This window comes from Onychostruthus taczanowskii, unplaced genomic scaffold, assembly GCF_017590055.1.
Source record: "Onychostruthus taczanowskii isolate IOZ18803 unplaced genomic scaffold, ASM1759005v1 scaffold134, whole genome shotgun sequence".
In the NCBI taxonomy this organism is placed as follows: Eukaryota; Metazoa; Chordata; class Aves; order Passeriformes; family Passeridae; genus Onychostruthus; species Onychostruthus taczanowskii.
The window spans coordinates 451,237-478,472 of record NW_024498507.1 but is presented as its reverse complement, the minus strand read 5'-3'; the positions used below and the strand labels follow the sequence as shown (position 1 = coordinate 478,472).

Here is a 27,236-nt window from a genome sequence, read left to right as displayed (position 1 = left end):
CACAAAACCACAGTACCTTAAGAAATGGAAGAAATAGTATCTATTTTAAAAAGGGACTGCATGTTTTTTATACTTTTTTACAATTTTTTCATCAATACATTGGTCTTCATATGACTCTGAATTCTCAGGAATCATTCTAAGTAATCAGGACAGGAACTTAATCCAAAAGCAGCAACAGTAAGAACATATTTTCATGGCTGCTGCTTTGCTTGAAGAAGGATGTGATTTCTGTTTTGTCAGTTTTAAAGGGTTTGCATCCTTGTGCTTATGGTCTGCATTTCTAGGTCAACAGAAGTAACACAGTGCGTTTGTGATCTTGGATAACTTTTACCAAATACTAGTTGTACCAGTGACTTCTGAGACTGTGCTACCACACTAATTCTCTAAATACCATAAAGTATTTACATAAGTAATTACATAAGTTTTGAGACTACAAAAATGCTTGGGAAGAATAATGCTAATGGTTATATATTATTGTAAACAAAAGTGTTTTGTGTATATATTAGTCTATTATTAATTGAATCACAAATGCATGTTGTTGTACCATCACTTATCATTTTTGTTATCATTGTTTATTTCTTCTGTATCTTACCTTTTAAATTAAATACAAATTTTACAAATCCAGGTACAACTAAGGAAGCAAGGCAAACTATTTCTTTTAACTTCAGGTCAAAAGACCATAACAGAAAGAATTAAGCAGTCCTACAAGTATTAAAAACCTTGTGCAATTTGCATATAATCTTAATGGTGAGTTCTGCGCATAAGTTTTGCATAACATCTTATTGATGATATTCTTAGTATTTCCTTCCTCGCTTTTCAGAACAGTAACATTCTTTTCCACACATGCCTAAGTCTACCAAGTGAAATGAGGTCCTGAAACGAACTCTGAAGGTCTGCATTTTAACAATAACAACCTGAAAAGATTTTTTTCAGCTATGCTAGATGTATTGTGTCAACTCAACCCTGTTTTTTTGTTAGTTCTCTGACCACATAGAAAGTTACACTGAAGCTGCAGTGAACTTCCAGGTACCCAGATTTAACAAACTGCAGTAGCTATCATCCATTGTACTTCAGTGCTTTGACCCACATTCTGTGGTCAATTTATAAATTGAATCTGTAAGGTGGTTTCACACTGGGATTGAGTAAGGATGACAAGGAGAGGGACCTACATCAGTGGTTTCCTTTCACAGTACACTTAAATACCATAAAATCCACAATCAATGGCAATGCACACACATGTTTGACAAAGCTTTTAACCTTTTAGCCATCAGGCCATCTGCCTTTCAAGAAATACTGCTTGTGCTTCAAACAGCATCCAAGGGATTGTATCCATCCTACATGTTCTTATGACCAGAATCTCTGGGTGGATGAAGGCCTGGAAACCTCTTCAACTACTCCACTGCCTCTCAAATTAAAAAAAAGTTTTAGGGACTGCTATGCAAGAGTCATTCCATGAAACAAATCCTGTCAAAACACCATATATAGTGATGGGAAAGAAGACTAACTACTTCTCAGTGACTCCTCTTGAGCTGTGAAGGAGGACACAAGACTCCTTCCTTTAGAGAAATGATAGGAAAAAACCCCCTTTATTTTTAACATAAGTACCTCAGCCTTCAAGAATAGTCACACAAGTGGAAAGAAGTGGAAAGGCCAGGGACACCTGGACCAGGCTTGGTGAAAGCTCTGTATCTGCAGCAGAATCTGGACTGGACCAGCAACCTAGGATGCCAAAAGAGAGAGTTACTCACTTCCAACTGTGGGTAACTATTACCTGTACTAAAGGGCAAAACTAACACATGAAATGGATTTGGCAATCTGTGAACCCTGACTTTAGAAAATTATACTTCTCTACAAAATACTGGAAAATCCCTGGCTGATATGGCGGCACAAAGCTCTAGTGAGGCATGGTCATGTGCCAAGAAGAAGAATGCTGCACAAAAGATGTTTCATTCTGAGTGTAGGCATTAAAAGAAAATGAATAGTGGGATTTTGAATACTGGTGAGGATAGTAGACAGGAAGAAAGATTCCTGGGGTAGATAAATTAACAGGAATGGGCTACAAGAACATGAGCTTTTAGGCTAGATTTCAGAAATTACTTTGCTTCATGAGGGCTCTGCTTCATTGGTTAAAATAGGTTGAAGTATTTGAGTAGCTGAGATTCAGCAAGAAAACACCAATCAATTACTCTGAAAGTATGAGACTCCCCAGGGGCAGAAACAAAAAGCAAAAACTGGACTGTTACAGATATGTGCGTGTGTCTTATAACACACTTGGTTGTTGAACATCTACATCTTTGGCAAAAGAATTCCACTACATGTAGACTTGATGAAGAATCATCTGCTTGAATCAAGATGAAAACAAAATATTACTGGCTATTAGTCAGTGAAATTAACCTTGTAAATATACAAACTGTACTGGAATGTGATACACATGAAATTGAAGGGGATTTTCTCATTGTTTTTCTGGAGAATGCTCTTTCTTATCTTTTTACTTCATTGACAGAGATAAAAAATGACTTGTAATCATGAAATATTTTTTGTGGGATGAAATGATCAAGGAGAGTCACTTAAATATACGCATCTGGAATAAAAGCTTCCACATCTAGGTAGTCACGTTGCAATCAGTAGAGAAATAGATACTTTCAGGAAATGATCAATCTGACATGGATCAGACTTTTATGTAGGGTGAGATATTTCAACCACTGTCCATCTCTCCTGACTAAATATAAAAGAAACATAGAGTTATGATGTGAAATTCCACATGTAGTAAGACAAATCCTGATGCTAAAGTCCACCTCTGCTGCTAAGGAAAATCTTTCTTCAAAAGATTCTCCAGGAAAGGTCTTCAAAAGCAGATTAAAATGGGCACAGCTAAAAAAGGCTGTGTTTGTTTGATGTCAACAGGTATAATGTTTGATATCAAACTTATGGATTTTTTCAGCTTCTTTTCTAGGTGTGGCACCAAATTACTAACAAAATCAGAGAATTTTTTACCACAGAGATAAGTGGTCAGTAGTACTTGTAAGGAATAACTTAAACGTGTCATGCCAAACTCATCTCTTAAGTGTGGGGAGCAATGAATCCACAGTAAGCGTTTCTTTTCCCTGTTACAGGGTGAGTTCATCTCCTGTTATTTCATCTGCTTGTCTCTCCAGCTGGGAAGGACTAAATGCTGAAATAGCTGAAGAGATAAAAGATCTAGAAAAAACCTGAACACTACAGCTAATGTGCCACTGGTGTTGTTAGCTACCTCACCTATATATTTGTATTTACGAAAAAAGTTTAGAAGAAGCCCTATGACATGAGTGAGGTGTGGCATCTGACAGTAGTGGCCCTGGGAGAAAGAGATGCCATTAGGAAGTACTTCTGATGGGAACAGATTCCAAAAAGCATTGCCTATGTAAATGACAAGTGAAAGTACCAGTCTCTGAAGAGAGAAGGTGTTCTTCAGGTAAGATTAGTAATAAAACTGCAAATGATGGAGGAAAAGCAAGTATTAACTGCCTTATGCAGATGAGTTTGATAGAAGGTCCTTTTCACCCTGTAATTTGTGGATCAAATGTTCAAGTGAAAATACATTTAGTGAAAATTTAGGCATCAGCATGGACTGTTGACAAAAAAAAACCCAACAGCAAAAAAAAAAACCAACAACAACAACAACAACAAACCAAAACAAAACAAAAACAAACAAACAAAAAAAAAAAACACAAACCCAAACAAAACAAAACAAAACAAAACAAAAAAACCAAAAACACCCCCAAAAAACTAAACAAAAAACCCCACAGGAAGACAACAAAATCAAGTATTTTGGGCATGAATAGAATACACTAACAAGAATTTTCATACATCTAAGAAAGATAATCTGTTCAAAAACTGAAAGCAAATTCCACTGAAAGCAGGTATAAACTTTTGCCACATTGTAATTTCAAGCTAACAGATGGCGCATGAGGCAAAGCAAAAAAGTACAACCCAAACAGGATTTAACTGCTGAGGACTAAGCTGTGCATGATACGTAAGCTTCAGTGAAGGTAATAAGAATTTTTCACCAACTTTATCTTCAGGACCTAAGATGTAAGGTGAATTCACCTTAAATGACTGTGAATACTGACAACAGTCATTAGTTCAGCATTGTTTCTAGACAGAATTGTACTTAATGTGCTTAATCTAACTGGTCCAGCTGCTTGGGGGCGGCAGCTGGACACTGCCTTACCTAGACATTTGACTAAGGTACCAAACCCACAGTGATTTAAGCTAACACTTTCAAAACCCAAATGTTTCCAGACTTCAAACTTTTTTTGCATTTCTTGTCACCAGAATGATGACTATCAGCTCTTTCTTTGACTCAGAGGCACAAGACAATATTGTTGAACTTAGAAGACTGACACCAAATGGTGCTTCTGTCTTAGCTGGACATGACCATGTGAAAAAACAATGTTATCTCAATCTTGTGAGAAGGATTTATAACTGGTGATGGTACATCTTAAAATGTCTCCTGCTCTGTATGGTTGCTGTGGGAAACTGAGTGGAAGTACCATAGAAACCTGCAGAACATTATGTAAGAAATTCCCTTATGCCCTGTGAGCAATACTAGGTGTTGTGGAGAGGAGAAGACTCTGTAGGAAAATACAAAAATATCAGAAAATCTTGGTGGTCACTAAAGGCTCTGGAAACCATAGAGAATAATCAGCAAGGGAGAGGCTTCATAAGTAGTTGAGGCAGGGAGAGGATGTAGGGAGACAGAAGGCCAGAAAAAGTGTTAAAGCTTCCATGCTAGACTGCATCGTGAAAATAATCTTGAATCTTGAGGGAAACCTTCAGAAGATAGCAGAGTGACTTTGCAGCAAACTTGTCAATATGTTCTTTCAAGTCAGGCCAGAGAGCAGCTGTCAGCATCAAGAGATTATTCCATAAACAGTGAGCAAGATAGACATTTTCTGGGAGCAGAATACTTTATTGTACTGCAAAGAAATTACCAGGCCTTTTATAAAAGTTTTCCTATTTTCTTCTTGCTCAGTCTGAAAAAGAGTTAATATCATGTAAATTCTTCTATTGTATAGAAGTTGCACCAAGCTATGTAAAATATAAATAGACACAGGAAGAGTCAAACAGGAAACAGAAATCGTTAACAAGTATTACATTTACGTATTATTAATCTCTAGTACCAATATTCTTAAAAAAGGGAAAGAAAAATTAATCATTGTCCTGTACACATGATTTTCAGTTAGATGAAGATTGGATTTACCAAGACATTCACAGTATATTATCCATAACTGGAATAATTACCTCCCTTTACAGCTGCTATACCAACCATCAGGATCTGTCAGTCCTAAATCGATCAGTTGGAAGCAATTGATTTCTGACCTTCTAGGTCTCTCCTGGTTTGACTGCTTATCACTGCTCATGGTTGTTATCTGTGCCATTGTGACAAGAGGCAAGCTCAGACACCATCAGTAGTTTTGGAACGCAATTACTGTGTCCTCTGTGTGCTATCAACAATGAACTCAGCTGTACAAGCAGTATTTCCCCTTGGAGAAACAGGCCTTATAATGAGATTTGCTCTCTGTTAGAATGAAATACTAACTAGCACAACCATGATAAGGATATCTGCATCCAAACCTAAATGATATCTATCTTGAGCAATAAATTACAGAACATTCTTTCTTCGGGTCTCTGTATTTGCTGTAGCCTAGAAGGACAAGGAGGTAAAAATCATTACCACAGGCAATGCAAAATATTATATAGTCTGTGTGAATGTAAATGATGAGAGCAGCTGTAACTCAATAACTTGTGCTAAATGAAGCTAGTTTGCAATGTTCCAGTAACTAAATTTTCAGATGACTGATGATTTTGGATCTTTTAAATTAATGTACTGGAGACCGCATTTTGGGGAGTCTCTTTTTCTTTTTCTTTTTTTCTTTTTCTTTTTCTTTTTCTTTTTCTTTTTCTTTTTCTTTTTCTTTTTCTTCTTTGTCTTATTTTAACTTGACTACTCTAAAGGAAGATTCAGAATATCATTGGCTTAATTTTCTTTTTCTTTTTCTTTTTCTTTTTCTTTTTCTTTTTCTTTTTCTTTTTCTTTTTCTTTTTCTTTTTCTTTTTCTTTTTCTTTTTCTTTTTCTTTTTCTTTTTCTTTTTCTTTTTCTTTTTCTTTTTCTTTTTCTTTTTCTTTTTCTTTTTCTTTTTCTTTTTCTTTCTTTTTTTCTTTTTCTTTTTCTTTTTCTTTTTCTTTTTCTTTTTCTTTTTCTTTTTCTTTTTCTTTTTCTTTTTCTTTTTCTTTTTCTTTTTCTTCTTTGTCTTATTTTAACTTGACTACTCTAAAGGAAGATTCAGAATATCATTGGCTTAACATGGCCAAAAAATCCTTACTGTTTGGACAGCTTTTAAATGGGGAGAAAACTCAGAACTGGCTGTCAGATTTTTATTATGGTGCCATTTCCCACCTGTCGAATCTCTGTAATTAGAAAGACAAGCATGACTTGCACAACAAAATATGTATGTGCAAACAGATTTGTAGAGAGTCAGCTGAGTTATCTGAGGAAGAAATTACTTCTATGAACTGAGGAAATCCATGCAATTAATATAAACTTAACCTAAACTAACACTGTTTGGAAATAACCCAGCAAAATAGAACATTAGTGCTGACCAGTTGCTTTGGGATGTCTGTTGCTGAAGTCTTACAGATAGGCACACCATTTATGTTTGCTACCAGGCATCCAATGTGGCAAGTGCATAGCTGCAGAATCAACAGGCTGCCCTGTTTGTCTGGCTACACAGAGACTCACAAGAGTGGTGGATAAGATAGGCTGATGCTGAGGTAGGAGCTCACAGTGACAATATGAAGGGAAGGAAGGGGCAGGGGTACAGGACAAGGCCCAATTGGGCATGTGGTGGAGGAAGATACCTTCCCAAGTCTATTTCAATTCTACCGCCTTTGGGATGATGTTTGCATTCATGCATTACCAGAAAGGTACTGGTGGAATCCTGTCATACAGAAAAAAGAATGCTGACTTGTACTTCAGCAGAAAAAGGACATCCATTGGTCATTACAAGCATTACTTTTACCACTCCCTCAAACAATACTCTTATTTTTTTTATAAATGAGAAGGCTCTTTCCTTCCAGTCTGTGATGTGATTTCTTATTGATGAAAAGAAAACAATTCTGGTCTCATAGCAAATGTGACCAAGCACAACCAGAACACTGTGATTAATACCTTGAGACATCAAACAGAGAGAGGTTATAGGATGAGAGGCTGGATATCCATCAGGTCATGGGGGAGGCCACAGATTCAAAACCCTGTGGAGATATGAAAAGTGGCTGTTCATGGTATGGACAGTGTCTCTAGGAGAGTGATTGTCCTTTTGAGAAGATCTCAAGTAGACATCTCAGGCAATATCGAACTGGACTCAAACAATTAAATTTTCAGATCCTTGTTTGATAAAAACATGGTAGTTAATAAACTTTTCCTTTGCCTTTCCTCTTTTTTCTCTCCTTCCCAAAATAAAGAGATGTGCTTATTTTCTTGAGCACAAGGTGGCAGGATTCAGCTTCACTTTAAAGCCAAAGAAGGCTGAGCAGCGCTTCAAAGTGATAAGGTAAACACGCTATTAGGAATGCAAAATGAGCCAGGACAAAGTAGCTAGATAAATCTGTAAATCGGTGGGACACTGGAAAGATTAAAATGTAGGCTAAAACACTCGGAGAGTGCCTCATGTTTGGAAGAAATTTAGAAAAGTGTTGTATGGAAGCCAAATTTTGTCATTTAGGGAAAAGGTGTAGGATCTCACGTAAGAGAAGGTATACCTCAGAGTAGCTGTCAGCCCAAAAGATGCTGTCAACTAGAGTTCATAGGCTTGCTCTGAGTCATAGTACAGACATGTGTCTCTGACCACAGTTCTAGCCTGAACGCAAGAACATCTTCATGTGAAAAGTTTCATGGGAATTGGGATATTTCTCTGGAAAAAAAAAACATTTCTGAAAAGATCATAAGGTCCCATGAACTGTCCAACCTCTCCCTCTTGCAACAGCTAAAAATTCTCAAACTGTAAGCAAAGTTTAAGCAGTTTATTTCTGCACAGTTTTGGTAAGACTGGTCTTTGAGTACACATTCCTTTGGATGGGATAGGATACCACAGCACACACACAAATTTTGTGGCCTTTACCTGTTCCCAGACTCTGTGGTATAATTCCTTATTCCTCCACCTAAATAACAGTACTTGCACAAGGAGTCTTTGAGTTTTCAGCTCCTACCTGTTTTCCAGAAATACATGTTTAAATCTTTCCAGATATTTACTATTCCTATGCTGTGACACATTCTTTATGTATGGTGTATGAGTTAAAGTTTCAAAACTTTTGAAGTAATCACTCAACTTTAGAACAGTGATTTCAAACTATGAGTTTTTCAGCACCTTCAGGTTTTCCTTGTAATATATTCAGATGAAGGTTCTCCCATAACTTTATCTATGTCAGTAAAATAAAAATGGGCAAAGAAATGTGTATTGCAAAGGAACTGGGAAGTCATTGATTTGTTTTCACCCAAGGCAAACCTCTTTACCAGCTCAGAAAATGTTTACCTCATCTACTCTGAGAAGGCTCTATTACTCAAGATGAGTGTTCTCTGAAGTGATCTATTTGCTGTGCTTAACTGTCCTTTTCAAAAGTTTTCATGATGTCAGATATTAATCTGCCTTGTTGTAAATCAAGTATATTAATCCTTGTGCTATCCTATAGACAAAAAATATTACCTGTCCTTGTTACATATTTCAGGGGTGTTATTGAACTTCCTGTCAGACTTTCACAAACTGAAGAAAGTGAGCTCTTTCAATCTTGACTCAATTCATATTTTCTAGCCCTCTGATCACACTCTATAGCTTTTTAATATTATAAAGTCTTTGCTATAATTTTACCATCCTCAGGATGATGTTTGGTCTTGTAGCATTACCAGAAAGCTACTTGTCTTTAGTGGTTTAGTTGTGGCTCTTCCTTAAATACTGATTCTTATTGTGGCCCTTCTTTAAGTACTGATTAATAGGAAGTACTTGAGCATTTTAGTTCTTTTCTACTTTCTTGAATCTGTGAGAAAAATATACACAGAAAACATAGAAATAAAACTTCTCTATGTAGAAATGAAGTCATGATTTACCATCAAATTTCTTTGTACAGCTACCTTCTAGTAATTCTAGAATTTAAAGACTCGAAGCAGGACTTATGCCTGTAGAAAGGGCTGCTGTTTCCCCCAGCAGCCAACAATGGCATTTTTTGATTGAGCATTCTGTATCTTTCATTTTGACCACTTTGGTGGCCTGAAAATATGACACTTTTAGTTTGTTTCTTCCCACATTCTTCTCCAAGTCAATTTTGGTAAAATACTAATTTTAGGGAGAAAATAGATTTTAAACAGTATTTGGCAATTTAACCATCATGTTTTCATACCTGGCAATTTTTGGCATTGTCATATAGAAATCTATGCATCTCAAAACTTCTAAGACAAGTTTACTGTACAGTTCAGCAACACTCCTATGAGAAATATGTTGAATTGCACCAAACATAAACTGATGTTACCACAACAGGTGATAATACCCTTCTCCAAGTGCTGCCTCAAGCTTTATTTAACACTGGTCTGCAGCCTTATGGTTATATGATCTGGCCTACAGAACTTTACTTTTTCAACACTGTTGAATTATCTAATTAGCCAATTTCATCCAACTGCATGGTTTTATCTAAAACTTCTTTGGCAATTCCTCAATTTCACAGATTCACAGAAAACAGAGATGTCTGTGAAAGAATAAGGTTCAGTATATGCTGATTAGTATACATGCTGATTCAGTATATATGATTAGACTAATGTGAGCTTGTTGCCAAAGAATCACTAGGACAGTTAAAATGGTATTTATTGCCCTAAAGAGGTGATATCTTTGTGTTCCTCCAGGAGAGAGAGAGGGAATAAAGCACATTTTCCAAAGCTGTAAGGGGACTTTGCTGGAGAACAGTAATGCGGGTGTTGCAGCAAATTACAGGTTTCAAAATTTTATCCTGCATTAAGGCTCTTTCTCAAGGTTTTTTCTAATTTGCATCATATTGCAGTTTATGCTATTAATTTTTCTTTCTCTTTCCTCCAAATTCTTTAGTAATCACCAACTTTTTCCTCTAGAAAATTGCTGCATGACATTTTAATTTTACTTTTTACCCCTCTGTTAATATTTTGTTCAGAGAAATACTTCTATTTAGTATTGTTGTTAGAAGGTGCTAAGAAAGCACCTTCTAACAACATATTAACTGTTCATTCTGTACCTTTGTAATAGGAATTCTGTAACCTTTTTTTTCTTTAATTCGCCCTTATTTAGTAACTTCAAAATACTCAGCTGGGTAACTAGGTAAGAAAGGACTATCAACATCTTTATACTTAATGGTGAGGTGGTAAGTGAAGAACCTGTTGTCACAGACGAAGGACTACCTGTCATGTGCCAGGACAGAAGCACAGAATCTCAGAAACGGCAATGGAAGAGCATCCCAGACCAGCTGGTCTTTGCACCTGCGAATACGTGACACACGTATGTCATTCAGACTTGCCTCAGCCTCGATGTACGGGAATGATAACTACTTCTTGAGGGGCGCCGTGTGCCGTCCCAGCCGGCGCCTGGGGGTGGGTGTGCGGCCGGGGCTGCGCGACGCCCCGCGGGCCGGGCCGCGGTGCACGGCGGCGGCGGGACGCGCGGTGGCGCCTGCGGAGCGCTCAGCGCGGGGCACTGCGGCGGGATCCGGTGCACCGGCAGCGCTGCGGAAACCCGCAACCGGGGGTGGGGGCAGAAAAACGAAAAGCAGCCCCGACCGCGGAGCTGTCAAGGTGAAAACAAGGCGTTTTAGGGTCTCTCATCCGTCGTCTCCCGGAGTTCTCGCACCTTGCCCGTTTATTACCCGATGGCGAGCTCTCGCCCTGGCGGGCGTGCCAGGTGCCTCTCGGCACGGTGCCTCCGTCCGCCCGGCGGGCCACACAGTCCTCACAGGCGCGGCGCGCTGCCCGTCCCGTGGGGTGCGTGTACGCCTGTATGAGTATGTGTGTACATGTACATGTACGTGCGAGGCTGAAAGCTCAAGTGCGGGCTGCCTATTGGTATCTGCTCTTCGGCACCCTCCCTTTCTTTCCCCCTTTCCCTCCTCCTCCTTCCCCCCCCCCCCCTTTTTTTTTTTTTTTTTTTTTTTTTTTTTTTTTTTCCATTTTTATTTCAGGCTCATTTTGTGGAGTTTCTGCCCCTCTCTGCGTCAGCCCCACGTCACTTTGCCGGCAGCTCCCCGTCTTGGGCTGGAGCAGGAGCCGGAGCTGCTTTATTATCAGCTGGAGGGAGGGAGGAGGAGACGGTGCATAAAGGGGCGAGCGCGGAGCTCTGAGCCCCGCCGCCGCCGCTCGCTGCGCCTCCCTCGCCGCCCGCTCGCCGTCCCTCTGGCGGGCAGCGGCCGCCCGAGCCCCCGCAGATAGGAGCGCAGCCTCCGCCACCTGCCCCCACCGCCCCGCGCGTTTTGCAGCATCATCGGCAGCAGCCGCGGGGGCAGGCGGTGCCGCTGTCCGCCCGCGGGGCTAGGGGCAGGTGCCGCGCCGCGCCGGAGGCCCCTCTCACCCCTGTCGCCGCGGCGTCCAGCTCCGGCCCCCAGCGCCCCGCGCAGCGCCCGGGCGCTCAGAGCCCCGGGGCGCCCGTGGCTGCGGCTGCGGCGCGCCCATGTGAGCCCCGGTCGCGGGGTGTCCGCCCGCGGCGCGGAAGGCTGCGCACCCTCCGGCCGTGCGCCCCGGCAGCGGCGGCGGCGGCGGGAGCAGGAGGAGGCCGTCGGGGCAGTGCTGGAGTGAGCATGGTGTCCTGGCGGCGGAGGCCGGGGCCCTGCCTGGCGCGGCTGTGGGGCTTGTGCTGCCTGGTGCTGGGCTGCTGGCCGAGTGCGCTGGGCTGCCCCGCGTCCTGCGGGTGCAGCTCCTGGCGGATCTGGTGCACGGGATCGTCGCCGGGCATCGCCTCCTTCCCCGTGCCGCAGAGGAGCGCCGAGGGCGACAATGTTACCGAGATGTGAGTACGGCCCGGGGCCGGGCGCGGGGGCGACGGGCCGGAGCAGGCGGGGGAAGCTGCGGGAGGGGGCGGCGGGGAACTGACCCACGCCAGAGGCTTTTGCTCCGCGGGCAGATGCGGTGGCTGGAAGCCTAAAAGCCCTGTGTGATTTTATTTGGACGCGGCTTACCAGAGCTGCCGCTGCCAGCCCATTTAGATGATGAATCCTAATTGTTCGCGATGTAGGTCGCGGGCACCGGGGCGGGGGGTCGGCGGCAGCGGGACCACGGGGCAGTCGGGGAGCGGGACGGCCCTGGGGCTTCGTCTCCGACCGGTGCCCCAGCTGCTGCCGAGGGGTGCGCACCCCTCAGCCCACACCTCTGCGGCGGCAGCAAGTATGAAACGAAGGGCTTTTTCTCTTTCTTTTTCTTTCTTTCTTTCTTTCTTTCTTTCTTTCTTTCTTTCTTTCTTTCTTTCTTTCTTTCTTTCTTTCTTTCTCTCAGCTTATCGCTGCGAACCGAGGATGTTAGTGGGTGGCTTGCCCTTCACCCCAGATTTCTCCTGTTTTGGTAAAAAAAAAAAAAGAAAAAGTAAAGGAAGTGATGCGGCAGAAAGTGACAGCAAACTGTCTTTCATACCCTAACCATAGGAATGCGAACCTGCTTTGACCTTCTCAGTGGAGGTGGTTGGAAGGGAAAAATACAAAACCTGCAGAGGAATGAACATAGGGCTGCTTGTCAGCATTTGGGAGGGAATTAGACAACCCTAATTAAGAGTAAGAAAAAAAGTTTTTTCCTCTCATTGCCATGTGGAGCTTCCATCCTCATTGGCCTCAAAGTCAGAATTTGATGAGGGAGTTCTGTAGCTTTTTGTGTTAAATCCGTCAATAGTTTCATAGTTCAGGGCACCATGGCATTCATGTCCATTGCCTAAGAAAACCTCTTGCGGAGCAAAAAATTTTAGATACTGGATGTATAGATGATATATCTTGGGAAAAACCTTCCCAAACGGTTCTGTTTGTATTTTCTGCTCCCGTTTTTTAATTGTTATCTGTGACATTTAATGTAAAAGATACCAGTATATTTGCCCCAAATCTACACAGATTTCTCACTATTTGTATTCTCCATCCTTCTTCTGTTTTTCAGTGTCTTTTAGAAGAAATAAAAAAGTACTGTGAAATACTGTGTGAGTTTAGATTAAATTCTAGCCCTTGGGCTGCATTCCTACAGTTCGTTGAAGTCAATTTGCTGCATTTCCCTGCATTTGCTTAGGGGAAAAGCTGGAGGCATTAATTGCTACTACTCATGTATGGCCTACCTTTGGGAGATTTTTTAGGACCTGTGATAAAGAAATGGTCTTTCTGAGTTATAACTGTTACTGATTCAGATGTTTCTGTAGATTGCTTAAGTAGAAAAAAAAAATTACTTTGAGCTATGCCTCTGTGATCATTTTTATAGGCTTTGGCTGCTTTTTTATCCATTGCATTCTGTTTAGAAGTAACAGAGCAATTTTCATCTTGAATTTAATCTCTAGTTTGGAAGGCCAGAACAGAAAACACATATTGTAAATATGTTTTCTTCCATGATGAGCTTAAAATATGTCTAGTCATTTTACATTGATACTTTTGGCTTTAATTTTTCACGTTTTTTTTAAGCATAATTTTCTTTATTGCTTTTTTTGGTTTTTACTGTATCATTCTGTGACATTGCACATTGTTTTGTTTGGTGATCTAAAAATAATTTTGAGTCATGGATTTCTCAGGAGTTGCTGTTGCACGTATTTAAGATGGTATTTTCATGTGTGCTTTTAACATAAAACACAGGGACCCTTTAATTAGTTTATAGACAAATTAAAAATTGAACTGCAGTAGCTGTCATATTGTTTCATTGTTTGAGCTCAGTAAACACTAAGTACATACAGAAGCAGTTCTAATACAGTAGGTACAGATTGTGAAACTGTTTATAACACCACAGATCTTGCTTAATTCTAGCTAAGAAACAGGTTTAAGAGACTGGATTGTTACATTTCACTTAGCTTCAGTGTAGCTTCAGGCCTATTTCTTCTTTTATGTGCTCTGCAGATACATTCCGTTGGTCTCTGGTGGAATTACTCAATTACTCTTGGTATAAATAACATGTAGAAAGCATAAGACAATTAACTGGAAGAATTTATTTGCATGTGTTTCATGAGTATCAATTGAAATCAATCCTTCATTTGTTGGTTACGTCCTGGTCTTGACAGGAGTGCAGTCCTAGGCAAAACACCCACAGGCACCCAGGATGTGGATCCTGAGTTCAGTTCTTTACCCCAGCCACAGGCACTGGGAGCACTGAGATAACTGCATGGTCAGAGTGTGAAACCCTTGGTGGTGCAGAGGATTGGCTCTGGGCCAGGTGGATGGCACTGAGCAGGCAGGATGTGAGTGGGCAGCCAGGGTTTTCCACTTGGCTTTAAGAGCTGGAAAAAGATGGGGTGGTGCAGCAGGAATAACAGAGATGAGGTACCATGTATCTGGCAGCCACCACCACCTAACACTCAGGTGTTTCACTGTTTTGGTCCGCAGAAGGATTGTGCTTTAGAGTTTATAAGCAGTCTCATCCCAGTCTAGCTATATCTTGATTCCTGCTGGGATTCAGCATCCAAATCTATGGAGAGGGTACCTCTGCATCAGCCCTATGAAGGCCAGCTGCTGAAACTTGGTGTGGGAGGGCATAAGAGTATTTATGCCGGGTGCTTTCTTAGTCATCTCTCTCACTCTTTCCCTTCCTGGCTGTTTTTGCATAGTGCTCTACTACAGTAAATGAGACAGATTTTAGATTTGCCCGGTTGGTTAAGATGATGGAGTGAGCTGGTCTTTATCTGGAAAACAAGTACTGGTGCTTATCATAACAGACTGTACTTGTAATAATTGTTTGATCACTTTGGTATTATTTATTGGAGATAAAGTGAACTCCAGAGTGAGATTCTGCATTAGGATAAATGGTATCAGTCATTGGTACATTAAAAGCCAAGGACCAAGAGTGACAAAAGCAGAATTACTTCATCAGTTTTGTAAAATCCATGCATTGCAGACACAATGGCAAATAAGTAGGCCTTGTCGAGATCACTCATACAAAGATATTGATAGGATAGTAAATGAGAAATTTTTAGAGTGGTCAGGACTTTGTGTAAAAGGAGCAGTGTAATATTTTCTCATTAAGGAAAATGTATTGCTGTTGTATCTCAGTGTACATGACTCTTCAAATGACTTTGATTTAAAAGTGACATCTTGCAGTACAAATATATTGCCGGCCTAGCTTCACAGTTCTGCTGTGAAGTCATTAATATGTTTACTTATGATTATTCAGGTGAATGAGGTTTGAAATTAATTGGTGTTTTTCAGGAAGAACTGCTTGCCAACAAAATAGTAGGTGACTTTTAAGCTCTTGCCTATTAAAAGAGAGGTGATTGTGTATTGCGTACATTTCAAAACCACAAAATAAATTTCTAATGCAGTTATATAAAGCACTCTAGAATTGTTAATAAGTAAGACAGGATAAGTAATTTATAGAGTAAATTATTTAACAAGTCATGTGAGCTTGTGCTAAAAAAAAGAGCGCGTTTAAATTCATTGAAGCTCAGAGCTGTTGGTATTTTGAGTCTTTTTTATTCTAGATTTTGAGACTGTTGTAGATTTAATGTCATATAAAACTGTCTACAAGGCTCCTCAGCCTCTAGCCCCTTCCTCCTCAAAGCAACTTCTGGCTGTGCATCATTGCATGACTTGACTGGATTGAGAAGTTATTTCTGGTGACTTGGAATTGTATAATAAAACATGAGACACCAGGCTACAAATTATTAAAGGCGTCTTGGACGGTGGTGATGTAATAGCTTCATTTAGAAATTTGTTCTTTTTTTTTTTTTTTTTTTTTTTTAACTTCCTTTAAAGATCTGGATAATTGGTTAAGGTGAGTTAAAAGTAAGCACTGTGAAAATCAGTTTTGTAATTTCTAGGTTCTAAAAATACTCCAGGATCACAAAGCACTGGATTTTATATACGTTCTTTTCTTTGCTCCCAGGAAACCTTTTGTATGTCTTGTTCTAGAAGTTGCCCTTCTGGTTTGTGAAGACTAATGGGGCTCCTGAAGGTTTCCACTGAGGCTGTCTCAATCAGGCAGAGACAAAACAGCTCATGAGGCTGGAAGAGAGCATCATCCTTCAGGAGGCAGTCAGTGTTGGGCAGGGTGGCAGGAACACTATCTCTCCCTCAATATCTTTGGTCACTCAAGAGTTTTGAAAAAGGTTTGGGATGTATATAGTGCGATGAAAGATTTTGTCTTGAACACATTGTTTTCAAGAAACTTCCATTTTTTCCCATACTAATGAGGAAATAGGGTTTGGCAGTGCAGCCTGTGATATCTTTAGGATGGCATTTTCCAGATTTCTCAGGTTCTATTTTTTTCTCCATTATTTTTATGCTGACAAGTGTAACAGAGAAAGTAGCTTAGCAATATTCTGGATCCCTAATCATCATAGAGCAAAAAAATTTTACGTAACTGAACATGGGCCTGATTTCTCCATTTTGGTTTTCATTTTTAATTAAAGAGGGATCTCCTATCTCCCTTTTTTTTTTTTTTTTTTGGATTGCAATTCATTCACCCATGTTTGTCATATGTCTCTACACAAATATCTAATGGGTTTGGCCCTTAAGGCCGTATCCAGATACCCTTGCCAGAGCAGGAGAAATATAGCAGGTAATGGAGCAAAGAATTCTAAAACTGCTTCAGTGTGTTGTTGATGTCAGATGTATATTTAGTTTGTTACCTCTGAAAAACTGCTCTTTAAAACTGCCCTTTAAAAAGCAAAGCAGATTGTATAAAATCACTAATTTACATGCATTTCAAATGGAGAGATAAATCCATAGAGGTTTGCAACCTATTGCTTAGGTTGTGAATATGTTTTTTACAGGATGCTGTTATGTTTGTGAAGATCTCTTAATCTAGATGTATGTAGTACATCATTGCTGTTAAATTATATATGATCATATATAATTGGGATGCATCTTAATTCCTGGTTGATTGTGAACCTATATCTTCAGAAACTGCAAAAGGCAAACTGAACTACTGCCTGTCCTGAAATGCACATATGGGGTTTCCGTGTTTTTACATAACTACTAATAATCGCAATGTTACAGTATCACAGGATCACAGAATGGGTCAGGTTGAAAGGGACTGCTGGTGGGATCATCTGGTCCAACCTTCCTGCTCAAGAAGGGTCTACTGGAGCATGTGGCACAGCATTGTATCCAGATGGTTCTTGAGTATCTCCAGTGAGGGAGGCTCCACAACCTCTCCAGGCAATCTGTTCCAGTGCCTGGTCACCTGCACAGTAAAGAAGTTCTTCCTCATGTTCAGGTGGAACTTGCTGTGCATCAGTTTCTGTCCATTGCCTTTGTCCTGTTGCTCAGCACCACCAAGGAGAGCCTGCTTTTGGGCTGTTGACATTGTTCTTTCAGATACTTCCATACATTGACAAGATCACCTCTGAGTGATCTCTTGTCAAGGCTGAACAGGCCCAGATTCTTCCACCTTTCCAAGTAAAGGAGATGCTCCAGTCCCTTAATCATCTTCACAGGCCTCTGCTGGTCTCTCTCCAGGAGCTCCCTGTCCCTCTTGTCCTGAAGAGCCCAGAATTGGACACAGCACTCCAGATGTGCCTCGCCAGGGCTGAGTAGAAGGACAGGATCACCCCATTCACCCTGCTGACAATGCTGCTCCCAATGCACCCCAGGACACCGTTGGCCTTCTTGGCCACCAGGGCACACTGCTGGCTCATGGACAGCTTGTTGTCCACCAGGAACCCCAGTTCCTCCTCCACAGAGCTGCTTTCCAGCATCAGCTTCAGCCTGTTCTGGTCCCTGGGGTTCTTCCTCCCCAGTGCAGGACCCTGCTTTTGCCTTTGCTGAATTTCAGACAGTTCTTCTCTGCACATCTCTCCATCCTGTCAAGGCTGCACTCTGGGGTACTGGCCACTGCTCCCAGCTTTGTTCTGTCAGTGTCCTGCTGAGGAGGCATCTGTGTCTTTGTCCAAATCACTGCTGAACAAGTTAAATGACACTGGGAGACACCACTTGTGATGGGCCTCCAATTAAACCTTGTGCCACTGATTGCAGATCTTTGGGATCTGCCATTCAGCCAGGTCTCAATCCAGCTCACTGTCCACTCATTTAATTTGTGCTTCCTAAACTTGCCTATGATGATCTCATGTAAGACAAGATCTAAAACCCTGCTGGAGTTGAGGTAGCCGTCATCCATCCAGGTAATTGTCCCATCATAGAAGGCAATCAGGTTGGTCAAGCATAATTCATGCTGAATTATGATAACTTCGCTGAATCCATGATAACTAATTCTGATCACCTTCTTGGCATCCATGTGGATAAAGATGGCCTCCAGAATGGGGCACTTTCCAAGGATCAAGGTGGAGCTGGCTGGCCAGTAGTCCTCTGGGTCCTCCTTCTTGCCCATTTTGAAGACTGGGGTGATGTTTACTTTCTTCCAGTCCTCAGACACCTCTCCTGATTGCCATGACTGTTCCAGGACAACTGCAAGCAGCCCAGCTGCGGTGTGTGCCAGCTCCTCCTCAGCTCCTTGTGAATGCATCCCATCAGGACAGCATCTTTTTATTTGTTCCAAGTATCCTGTTGCTGCTTTCACTTCCTGTGTATCTCCTGCTTGTTCTTCACTTCTGACAGGAGTTTTTTGCTCATCCATGCAGCTGTCTTGCCCTCTTTGCTTCATTTTTTATTCCTCAGGGTGCACTGGTCTTGAGCCTGGAGGAAGTGATGCATGAATATTTAGTGATCACCTCTCTTGGACCCCTGTTCTCTGCAGGGCCTATTCCCATGGGATTCTTCCAAGAAGATCCTTGAAGAAGCTAAAGCTGTGTCTCCCAAAATCCAAGATTTCAATCTCACTTGCTGCTCTGCTTCCTCCATGCAAGATGCTGAACTCCACAATCATCTCATGATCACATTGCAGAATTGTAGTGGACTTACTGGAAAGGAGCCACACCATGGAAGTTCAGTATTTATGTTTTTATTATATTCTTGTAAGAAAATTACCTGCATTGAGTGTTGATCGTAGACAGAGGCTATAGCTGAAACTTAAATATTTTTAACACCAATTCAGCTATATGTGTTTCTGTGTAGTGTTTTCATTGTTAGGATAAATTATTGGAGATCAGGTTTCAGGTCAATATTCTTTTTTTTCTAGACAAGGCCTAAAGTAATGAGATTTTTTTTTTCTTCAGAAGTAAGATAAAATGGAAGGAAGCAGGCCAAAGGTGTCCAAGGTATTTTTGGAGGCACTTTGAGAGATCGTAATCTTTGAGTGGTGTAACTTGAACTTTACTTTGCTAAAGCAAACTAGTCCTGATCTTGCAAGGTAGTTACATGCCTTTTATTTCAGGGGGAAGCTGAGGCTGGGATTCTGGCCTATGTAAAGTCAGTGGCAAAAATGAATGGAGTTAGTGTTTCGCCAGCATAGGTTGGAGTATGTATGTGAAGGATGAAAGGATTCAGGCATTTTCATGCCTTTTTAAAGTTTGGAAGAGATGGGGCTTGTTGCTCAATTACTTGATGTGTTTTTGACTTGCAGTTTTTCTTGCCTTTCATGTGTTTTCGTTCTGTATGAATATTAAATACTTTGAGGTAAGAGGAAGCTAAAAATGAGTATTTCAGGCAGGAGCCTTTTACAACATTTTAGATAATTTTGCTTTGGAATGAATCTCCTTGTGCAAAAAAAAGTTGCAGCTCCAGCTATGTATTGGTAGAGGATATATAGTTCATTGTATACAGTTGTCTGATGTATAAATAAAAAGAAGGAGTGAATTAATCAATCTATTGCTGAAACAGACAACAGTGAAATGGTAACACTTCTGAGCTTCTTATGAAAGGATCTGTCCACAGAGCTATAGCTGAGGCTGGGAAAGTTACCTATTTTTCCTCTTGGTTTGACAGGTGAGCCAAAAGAAATCTTCCAGTTTTAGATATAAATGAAATTAGTTTTACCTTTTTAATTTTCTAACCATGCCTGTAAGACTAAGTAAGGCTGTGTTCAGCAGGTATCTTGTGGACCATGGCTGCCCCACACTGCGCAGTAAGATTCATGTGAAGAGTGCACTGGGTGTGACTTCCCATTCTTTTGCAATAACCGTCTGGTTTTCTGAATGCCAGACGGCACGGCAAGCATATGCGGATAAATCATGTGCACATCCTGGGCATGTCAGACTTTCTGGGCATGGACTGGAAGACCTTCCCACAGCATGTGCTCTGGGCATCATGCGCTGGACCTACTAATCGTGTCTGGGACTGTCTCAGACCTCAGCATTTAAAATCTGGCAACTCCCTACTAACTGTGTAGCTAAGGCACTTAACTCAACTGGCTACTCTCCACAATGGAGAATGTGCTTCTTCCAGGAAGTGATTCAGGAGGCTAAATTAGGTTCCCACTGCAAATTACCCCATGCAGTTATCCCCTTCCATGCCCACTGACTATTAAGAAAACACTGGGGACTCAGTTCACTGGGGTGGGGGACAAAAACAAGACCTTCCTTTTAGCAAGTGGGGTCACAGTGTGGGGTAAACTGATTTTGTGGTCCTAGATGAACCATTTCAGCATGCATGTGAAGAGCTGCTCTGCTAGAAGCAGAGCATAGGTCTGAACCAAGGTCTTGCATGTCAGCATCTTAACTGCTGGTCCTGTATGGTGTACAGATGTGGGCTTGCCTTGGTTCTTCCTGTCTGAGTTGCCTTCTTTGGCATGGAACATTCACATGTGCTTTTGGGTCAGAGAGCAGGACAGTCTGTTTAGCTAAGAAGCTGTGATGCTTTTTTGTGTAGTGAGATGGCTGAGTCCTGCTTCTCTTCACTGAGTGTCAAATTACAGCCAAAATGAGAACAGCACAAACAGGTAAGGTGGAGATTGCCCTCTTTCAGATGGCTTTGTAAATATGGTATCTTCTGAGAGACTGGAATCATGTTTCCTTAGGGAGACGAAGAAATTGAATCTGGTGCCCCAGATGCCACTGGAGCATTATTTACAGCATTTCTTCCAAATGTGTGATCTTCAACCTCATAAAAAGATGTTTTTTTTGTTTTTTGTTTTTTGTTTTTTCCCCTCACTCATTAGGTGGGTGAATAGTCTACTGCCTATTCATCTCCTATTCTCCTCTCCAATCTTGCCTCTTCTAATTTTTAGAAACAGGTTTTGGAACACATTATGCATACAGTGATCGTCACCTGGTAAACACATATACTGTTTTAAGAGTTTTACGTTTAGAATGGCAGCAAGTAAGCATCTTTCTAAGACTGTATTTTGCACAAATCACAGAGTCACATCATATGCTGAGTTGGAAGGGTCCCTCAAGGATCGCTGAGTCCAGCTCCTGGCCCTGCACAGAGCACTGTCTCCAAAAGTCACACTATGTTCCTGAGAGCATTGTCCAAATGCTTCTTGAACTCTGTCAGGCTGGTGCTATGACCATTTCACTGGGGAGCCTGTTCCAGTGCACAACCACCTTCTGCATGAAAAACCTTTTTTCTAATACCCAACCTAAACATCCACTGACACTTCTTGCCATTCCCTCAAGTCCTGTCACTGGTCACCACAGAGGGAGAGATCAGTGCCTGCCCCTTCTCTTCCCCTCATGAGGAAGTTGTAACTGCAGTGAGGTCTGTCCTCAGTTTCCAGATTGAACACACCAAGTGGCCTCAGCTGCTACTCATAGGGCTTCCCCTCAAGATCCTTCACCATCTTTTTTGCTGCCCTCTGGATGGTCTCTAATAGTTTAATATTGTTCTTATACTGTGGTGCCCAAAACTGCACACAATATTCAAGGTGCGGCCAGTGCAGAGCAAAGCAGAACAATCCCTTCCCTTGACTGGCTGGTTATGGTTTTGCCATTATTTATAAATAGAACAAAATTACAAAATTACAAACATTTTGAATTGAGGCAAATCCATGCGGCATCAAGCCACAAGGATCACCTAAGTAGAAAATACTAATGCTGGATACTACTCTGCTATAGATATCACTGCAAATCTGAGATCGTGTTTGTGTGCTATGACTGCCTTGTTGCCTGAAACTTATGTCATTTAGGGAATATGAAGGTAGCACAGGTGCAGAAATAGATACCACTTGCCTTAGAAGTGGGTGGAAGAAAGACTCCCAGCATTTCTCCCAACTCTTTGTGGCATTCCTGTCTGCATTGACACAGGGCAGTTGTTCCTTCTGCTGCATGGTTTGGTTATGTGCAGGGGTTTTGCCTGCTTTAGAGCACTTCTGCACGTTCTCATGAGTTCTAATGGACAGTTTAACTTGTAGCAGTGTTGCTCTTCACACTGAGTGTCTGAAAGAAAAGTTTTAGGAGGCGAGAATCCCAACAGTTGGAGGTATCATCAAAATACCAATCTATCTTACATTTGCGGGTGAGCACTTCACCATCACCACTTATGTCTTGGGCCAGGGGCACTGCTGCAGAGGATGTGTAGGATGGAGGAATGCTGAAAAGTGTGTCTGGTACTGGGGTGCAGTCATGAGAACCATAAGCAGAAGCAGGCTGGAGGATGAGAGAAGTACTGCTCTACTCATAAGCAGTGGCAGGGACAAAAGCTGTAAAAGTAAATGAAGAATGATGTGAAAGTAGCGGTGATGAGGAGAAGGCAGCTTTTCAGAGCTAGTAAAGAAGGCTGAATACTAACTAAAGATGTCACCTTGTGAAAGAGGTACATGCAGGGTAAGAGTTTCATTTGAAGGCAAAATGGTAAAGAAGGTGATCTAAGGTTTGAAACTATAATGTATAATATATAATATATAGTATGTAATATGTAATATATAATATGTAACTAAAATAAATGCTTACAAAAGAGTGCATTTTCCTTATACTTCAAAAGTATAACAACAAATACAGCCACAAGCAGGCTTTATGAGTACAAGCTCAAATACAGCCACGAGCAGGCTTTATGAGTACAAGATCAGAGTCTAGAAGGAGCATTGCATGTGCCACATAGCAGAACAAACAGAAATACAAAGACAAAACTCAAAAACACAGGGTAGTTGTCTGGGTATGCCATTGTGACAGAGAATTTGCTCAAAATTAAACTGGCCTAGTACAGAAATGTGGAAAGGAAACAGTAGCAGCAATGTGGCAGTCAGCACAAGTATTAGAAATATTCTTGATTCTGACAATTGTGCAGAAAGTGTAATAAACACATCATTATGATAATATATGCAGTGCCAGTAAGAAACTACTTATATTAAATGAAGAACAGGATTCCTCAAGTGGAATAATGCTAACAGAAGAAGCTATGAATTCAAAAGCTTGGCCAGCTGCAATGAAAAGTGGACTATACTATAATGTAAATAAATGTGATAAAGTGAAATAGGAAATTGTGAAGAGCAAATAAATGTGAAACAGTGAATAATGAATCTGAAAGGTAATACAAATGATGTTGAAATGTTCTCTGAAAAACACATAGGCTAATTTTAAGTGGTAAGATTGGTGTCATCATACAGAAAGTGGCAACCTCTTCTGGTACAAGACAGGGTGAGGTAAACATGAAAAGGACAATCCATAACCCTTTTGGAATGTTTCAGTAACATAATGTAAAGTTTTATTCATGTATGTTTTTTATTAAAAGACAAGAGTGTCTTGGAGAAGACACAGATCTATGATTAGGGCTGCAGAAGATATTTCACAGGTTTTGGAAGGGGGTCTAGGAAACCAATTGTGAACTTTGGCAGCAAATGGTATCATTTGCAGAATGGAAAAACATCTACTTGTTGGGTTCTCAGTGTAATAATTGCACAGAAAAGGGGTAGAGGTTATGACCATATATAGGCTCTCAAGACTTAAATAAAAACAGAAGAAAGAAACTTTTTTGCTGGCTAATGGAAAGGGGACTATTTTTTGAGATGTCAGGAGTCAAATTGTTCAGCAAATGTAATGTATTGATAGGATATAGATGGATTTTCCTGGATAGAGGCCTTTAAATTTTGCATCTTTGCTCCACTCTTTGGAAGTACTGCCTTTTGATCTGTACCCGGCGTGAAGTGCACTGCATGCAGGGAATGAGACATTAAACAGGGTAGCAGGTGCAGGTATATGTCTTGATGATCCAATGATCCAGAGCAGATTGATTGGAGTATTTGATATTCTAATAGCCGGTAATTTTAAACTGAATAAAACCAAATATTAATGTCAAACAGTGGGAATTGTATATGTGGGAGAAGACTGACTTCAAAGGATATTTCAGAAGGAGTGTCTTATGTTGACTGAAAGAGTCAAGGAATACTGAACATGTCAGAACCCAGAGGAGGAAAAAACTGTTGTAGGGGACATTGATATATGTCAGAAGCTATCTAATTACAAAGGATGTGTGGCTACCTAAGACATCTCTTCCAGAAAGTCTCTGTCTGAGTATGGGCATGAAAGGAAGAGAATTCCAAGGTTTTGACAGCAACCAAGAAGCTTTAATGTTTTGATTCACTGAGGGACTTAAAAAGATGCATATAAGGGATGGCTGTGTGAAATCTTACTGTGCTCTTGTGGAATGGATGTTTTTCCATTCTCATTTGCATCAAGGCCAGTGACAACTATAGAGATGGTGTATGCAAGTGCTGAAAAGAGAGTATTTGCATTACTACTTTTTGAAGACTAGGTGGTTCTGCGGGAGAAAAATCTGTCACTTATATTTGTATTTATTCATTCCTTTGAGATGTTCTTTCATCCTTGCAAAGAAAATAATATCATCAACAACAACAATAATAAAGATTAGTCTTATGACTGCTTTCTGTTGAGAAATAATGGAAAGCCATCTTCGCTACTCTCCTTTTGTGTGTTAATTTACTGTGTGATTTTTAGCATATGTATTATAAAGGGTCTGTATGGGAGTTTAAGCCTCATGCTAGCAATCTGCATGGATTATTTCATACACAGGGGATGAAAACATGTTTTGAAGATAAGTATAAGGTCAGAGATTAAAAAATATCTTTTAGAATAATAGGTCATTGTTTGGCCTTCTGACAATAAAATGGAATATCAACATTTCCAAAATATCTTTGCTAAAGAAAAACAAGTCTGTAGCTGTCATGTATTCCTGGAAAAACATCAAAAATTAATGTCTTGATGCAATATCAAATGTACAAACTTAGGGATCTCAAAGGGGAGGACAGGTCTCTAAATGGAGAAAATACTTAAGATCTGCATGCATTTGGGGGAAAGTAATTCTGAATATGGGGCTCATCAAGAGCATAAATCTGGAAAGCTGCATGAAATGTCTTGAGAGTTTGCTTGATTTGGTAGTCTGATCTCTGAATAAAATAAAACAAACACCTTGAAGCTAAACCAGAAACATAAGACCAAGGGTGAATTAAGTTTCATTTTCCCTGCCTTACAGTAACTTTCTTTAAACTTTGCATTCCAGGCATGTTCATTTATTTTTACTTTTGCCTTTCATGCTGTAAAGCAGGAATTAATGTTGGCTTGACACTTCCCATTTTCCAGGCAGTTGTCGCCATTAGCAAGAGCGCAGATCTGTTCCTGCAGTACCAAAACAAGTTTGGTATCTCCACTGAATTCCCATTTTCTTCTGCTTTAAACTGGTGGGTTGGCACCGATTGTTCAAGAGGATGGCTTTGGAGAATCAATTTGCAGTGGCAGCTATGTGCTACTAACTGAATAATAGTATACTGTTGTGGCACAGAATGTCTGGGCCCTGCTGCCTCCTGGCAGTTGACACAGCCACACATCAAGAACAGGGAATTGTTGAAATTAACCGATCTCTGACATTGCCTGTGAGATGCTGAGTTCCAGATTGTCCTGAACAATGCATTACCTGAGTACGGGATGTCTGTACTGCAGGATTTGCTGAAAAAATGGGCATGTCTGTGTCTGTGAAAAAAGATCCCAGAGCTAATTTTGTTGTCTCCAGAGCTGCTGTACTGGCACGTGGAGAGCTATTTCCTGAACTCTTCTGTGACTTGTGGTTAAATACTCTAAATGTGAGGAAAAAGCCCTTAGGGAACCTGTGATAGTGACAAGCAGTTTTTCACTCGTTGTGAAACACAGGGTGATTCACGGTTTAAAACAAAACAAAACAAAACAAAAAAACCCAAAAAACCACTGCAGCACTTGCTCAGAGTTTGTCAGGAGACACTGGGCAGCCAAAGGAGAAATCAAGCACTGGTAGAATTTCTGAATGCTAGGTAGGTCCACCGTGGATGGTCTTGACATACTGCATCTTTCCTGAGTTATGGCACGCTCCTCTAGCAGTAGAGTTTCTGTTTCCTGAAGTTATTCTCATTAAATCTCATACTTTTGGTACCAGATGGAGGAAGCAAAATAGAATAAAATAATTGGAGTAAGCTTGTGTATTTGCAGAATATTTGCTGGGTTTAGGTGTCTGTATCACACTCATTGCTTGTTAGGAAATTCCTTCCTTGAGGAAGGTTGGTCCTATGCAGGAAGATTTTCTTGATTGAACAGAGATTATAGCATTGATGCCTACATTTGTCTGAAACTTTACATTCCTGATATGCAGCTTGTGTGGCTCTGTGCTTCATTTTCTAACTGTGAGTTTGTACCACTTCAGCATTATTTTAAACTTGGTTTCAGAGGGGGTACAAATGTAACCCAGTACAATATGCCAGGTTTCATTAAGTACTGTATAGTTTACAAATTTTACGTGATCTTAATGCATAACAATGAATCAGTCTGCATTTGTTGAAAATGCCTCTTAAGTTTTAGCCTACTTTTTAAAGAACTTGGTATTGCATTCGAGTTTGTAAGAAGATATGGCACCAGGGAAGATTGCAATGTTTAATTCCCAATATTAACATACAGCTCTCACAGAAGTCTAGACTAGGGACATAGTGACCTGTCATTAAATGGTAATTAATCTACTGACAGCTCAGTGTCTGAAGTGTGCTGCCTTTGTCCTCTAAAGACTTAGTGAAAAAACACCTTGGAATATAAAGCTTTTCAGAGTTCAGAAACATTTCACCAGTGAGTGTTTATTAATTTTAAAATCCTTTTTTCTATGAACTAGAGCTAGACATATAATTTATTTATTTTTTTGGAGTGTTAAGAAAATATGTTTCCCATAAAGGGATTTTTTGGCAACAGAAATACTTCTCGAGCTGCATTACAGTGTTATTTTTTTGCATCTATGTTGT

The 27,236-nt window shown here is 40.6% G+C and overlaps 1 protein-coding gene across 7 annotated transcripts in view; it reads left to right on the top strand.

Annotated features, from left to right (window-relative positions):
* The first annotated feature begins 11,824 nt into the window (after positions 1-11,824).
* Positions 11,825-27,236, top strand: part of NTRK2 (neurotrophic receptor tyrosine kinase 2) — a 191,977-nt gene continuing 176,565 nt past the window's right edge. For all 7 annotated transcript variants that reach the window (XM_041397035.1, XM_041397036.1, XM_041397033.1 and 4 more), the window contains exon 1: positions 11,825-12,045. In XM_041397035.1, coding sequence (XP_041252969.1) covers positions 11,837-12,045 — 209 coding nt within the window. In that variant the 5' untranslated portion in view covers positions 11,825-11,836. The remainder of the gene's footprint in view (positions 12,046-27,236) is intronic.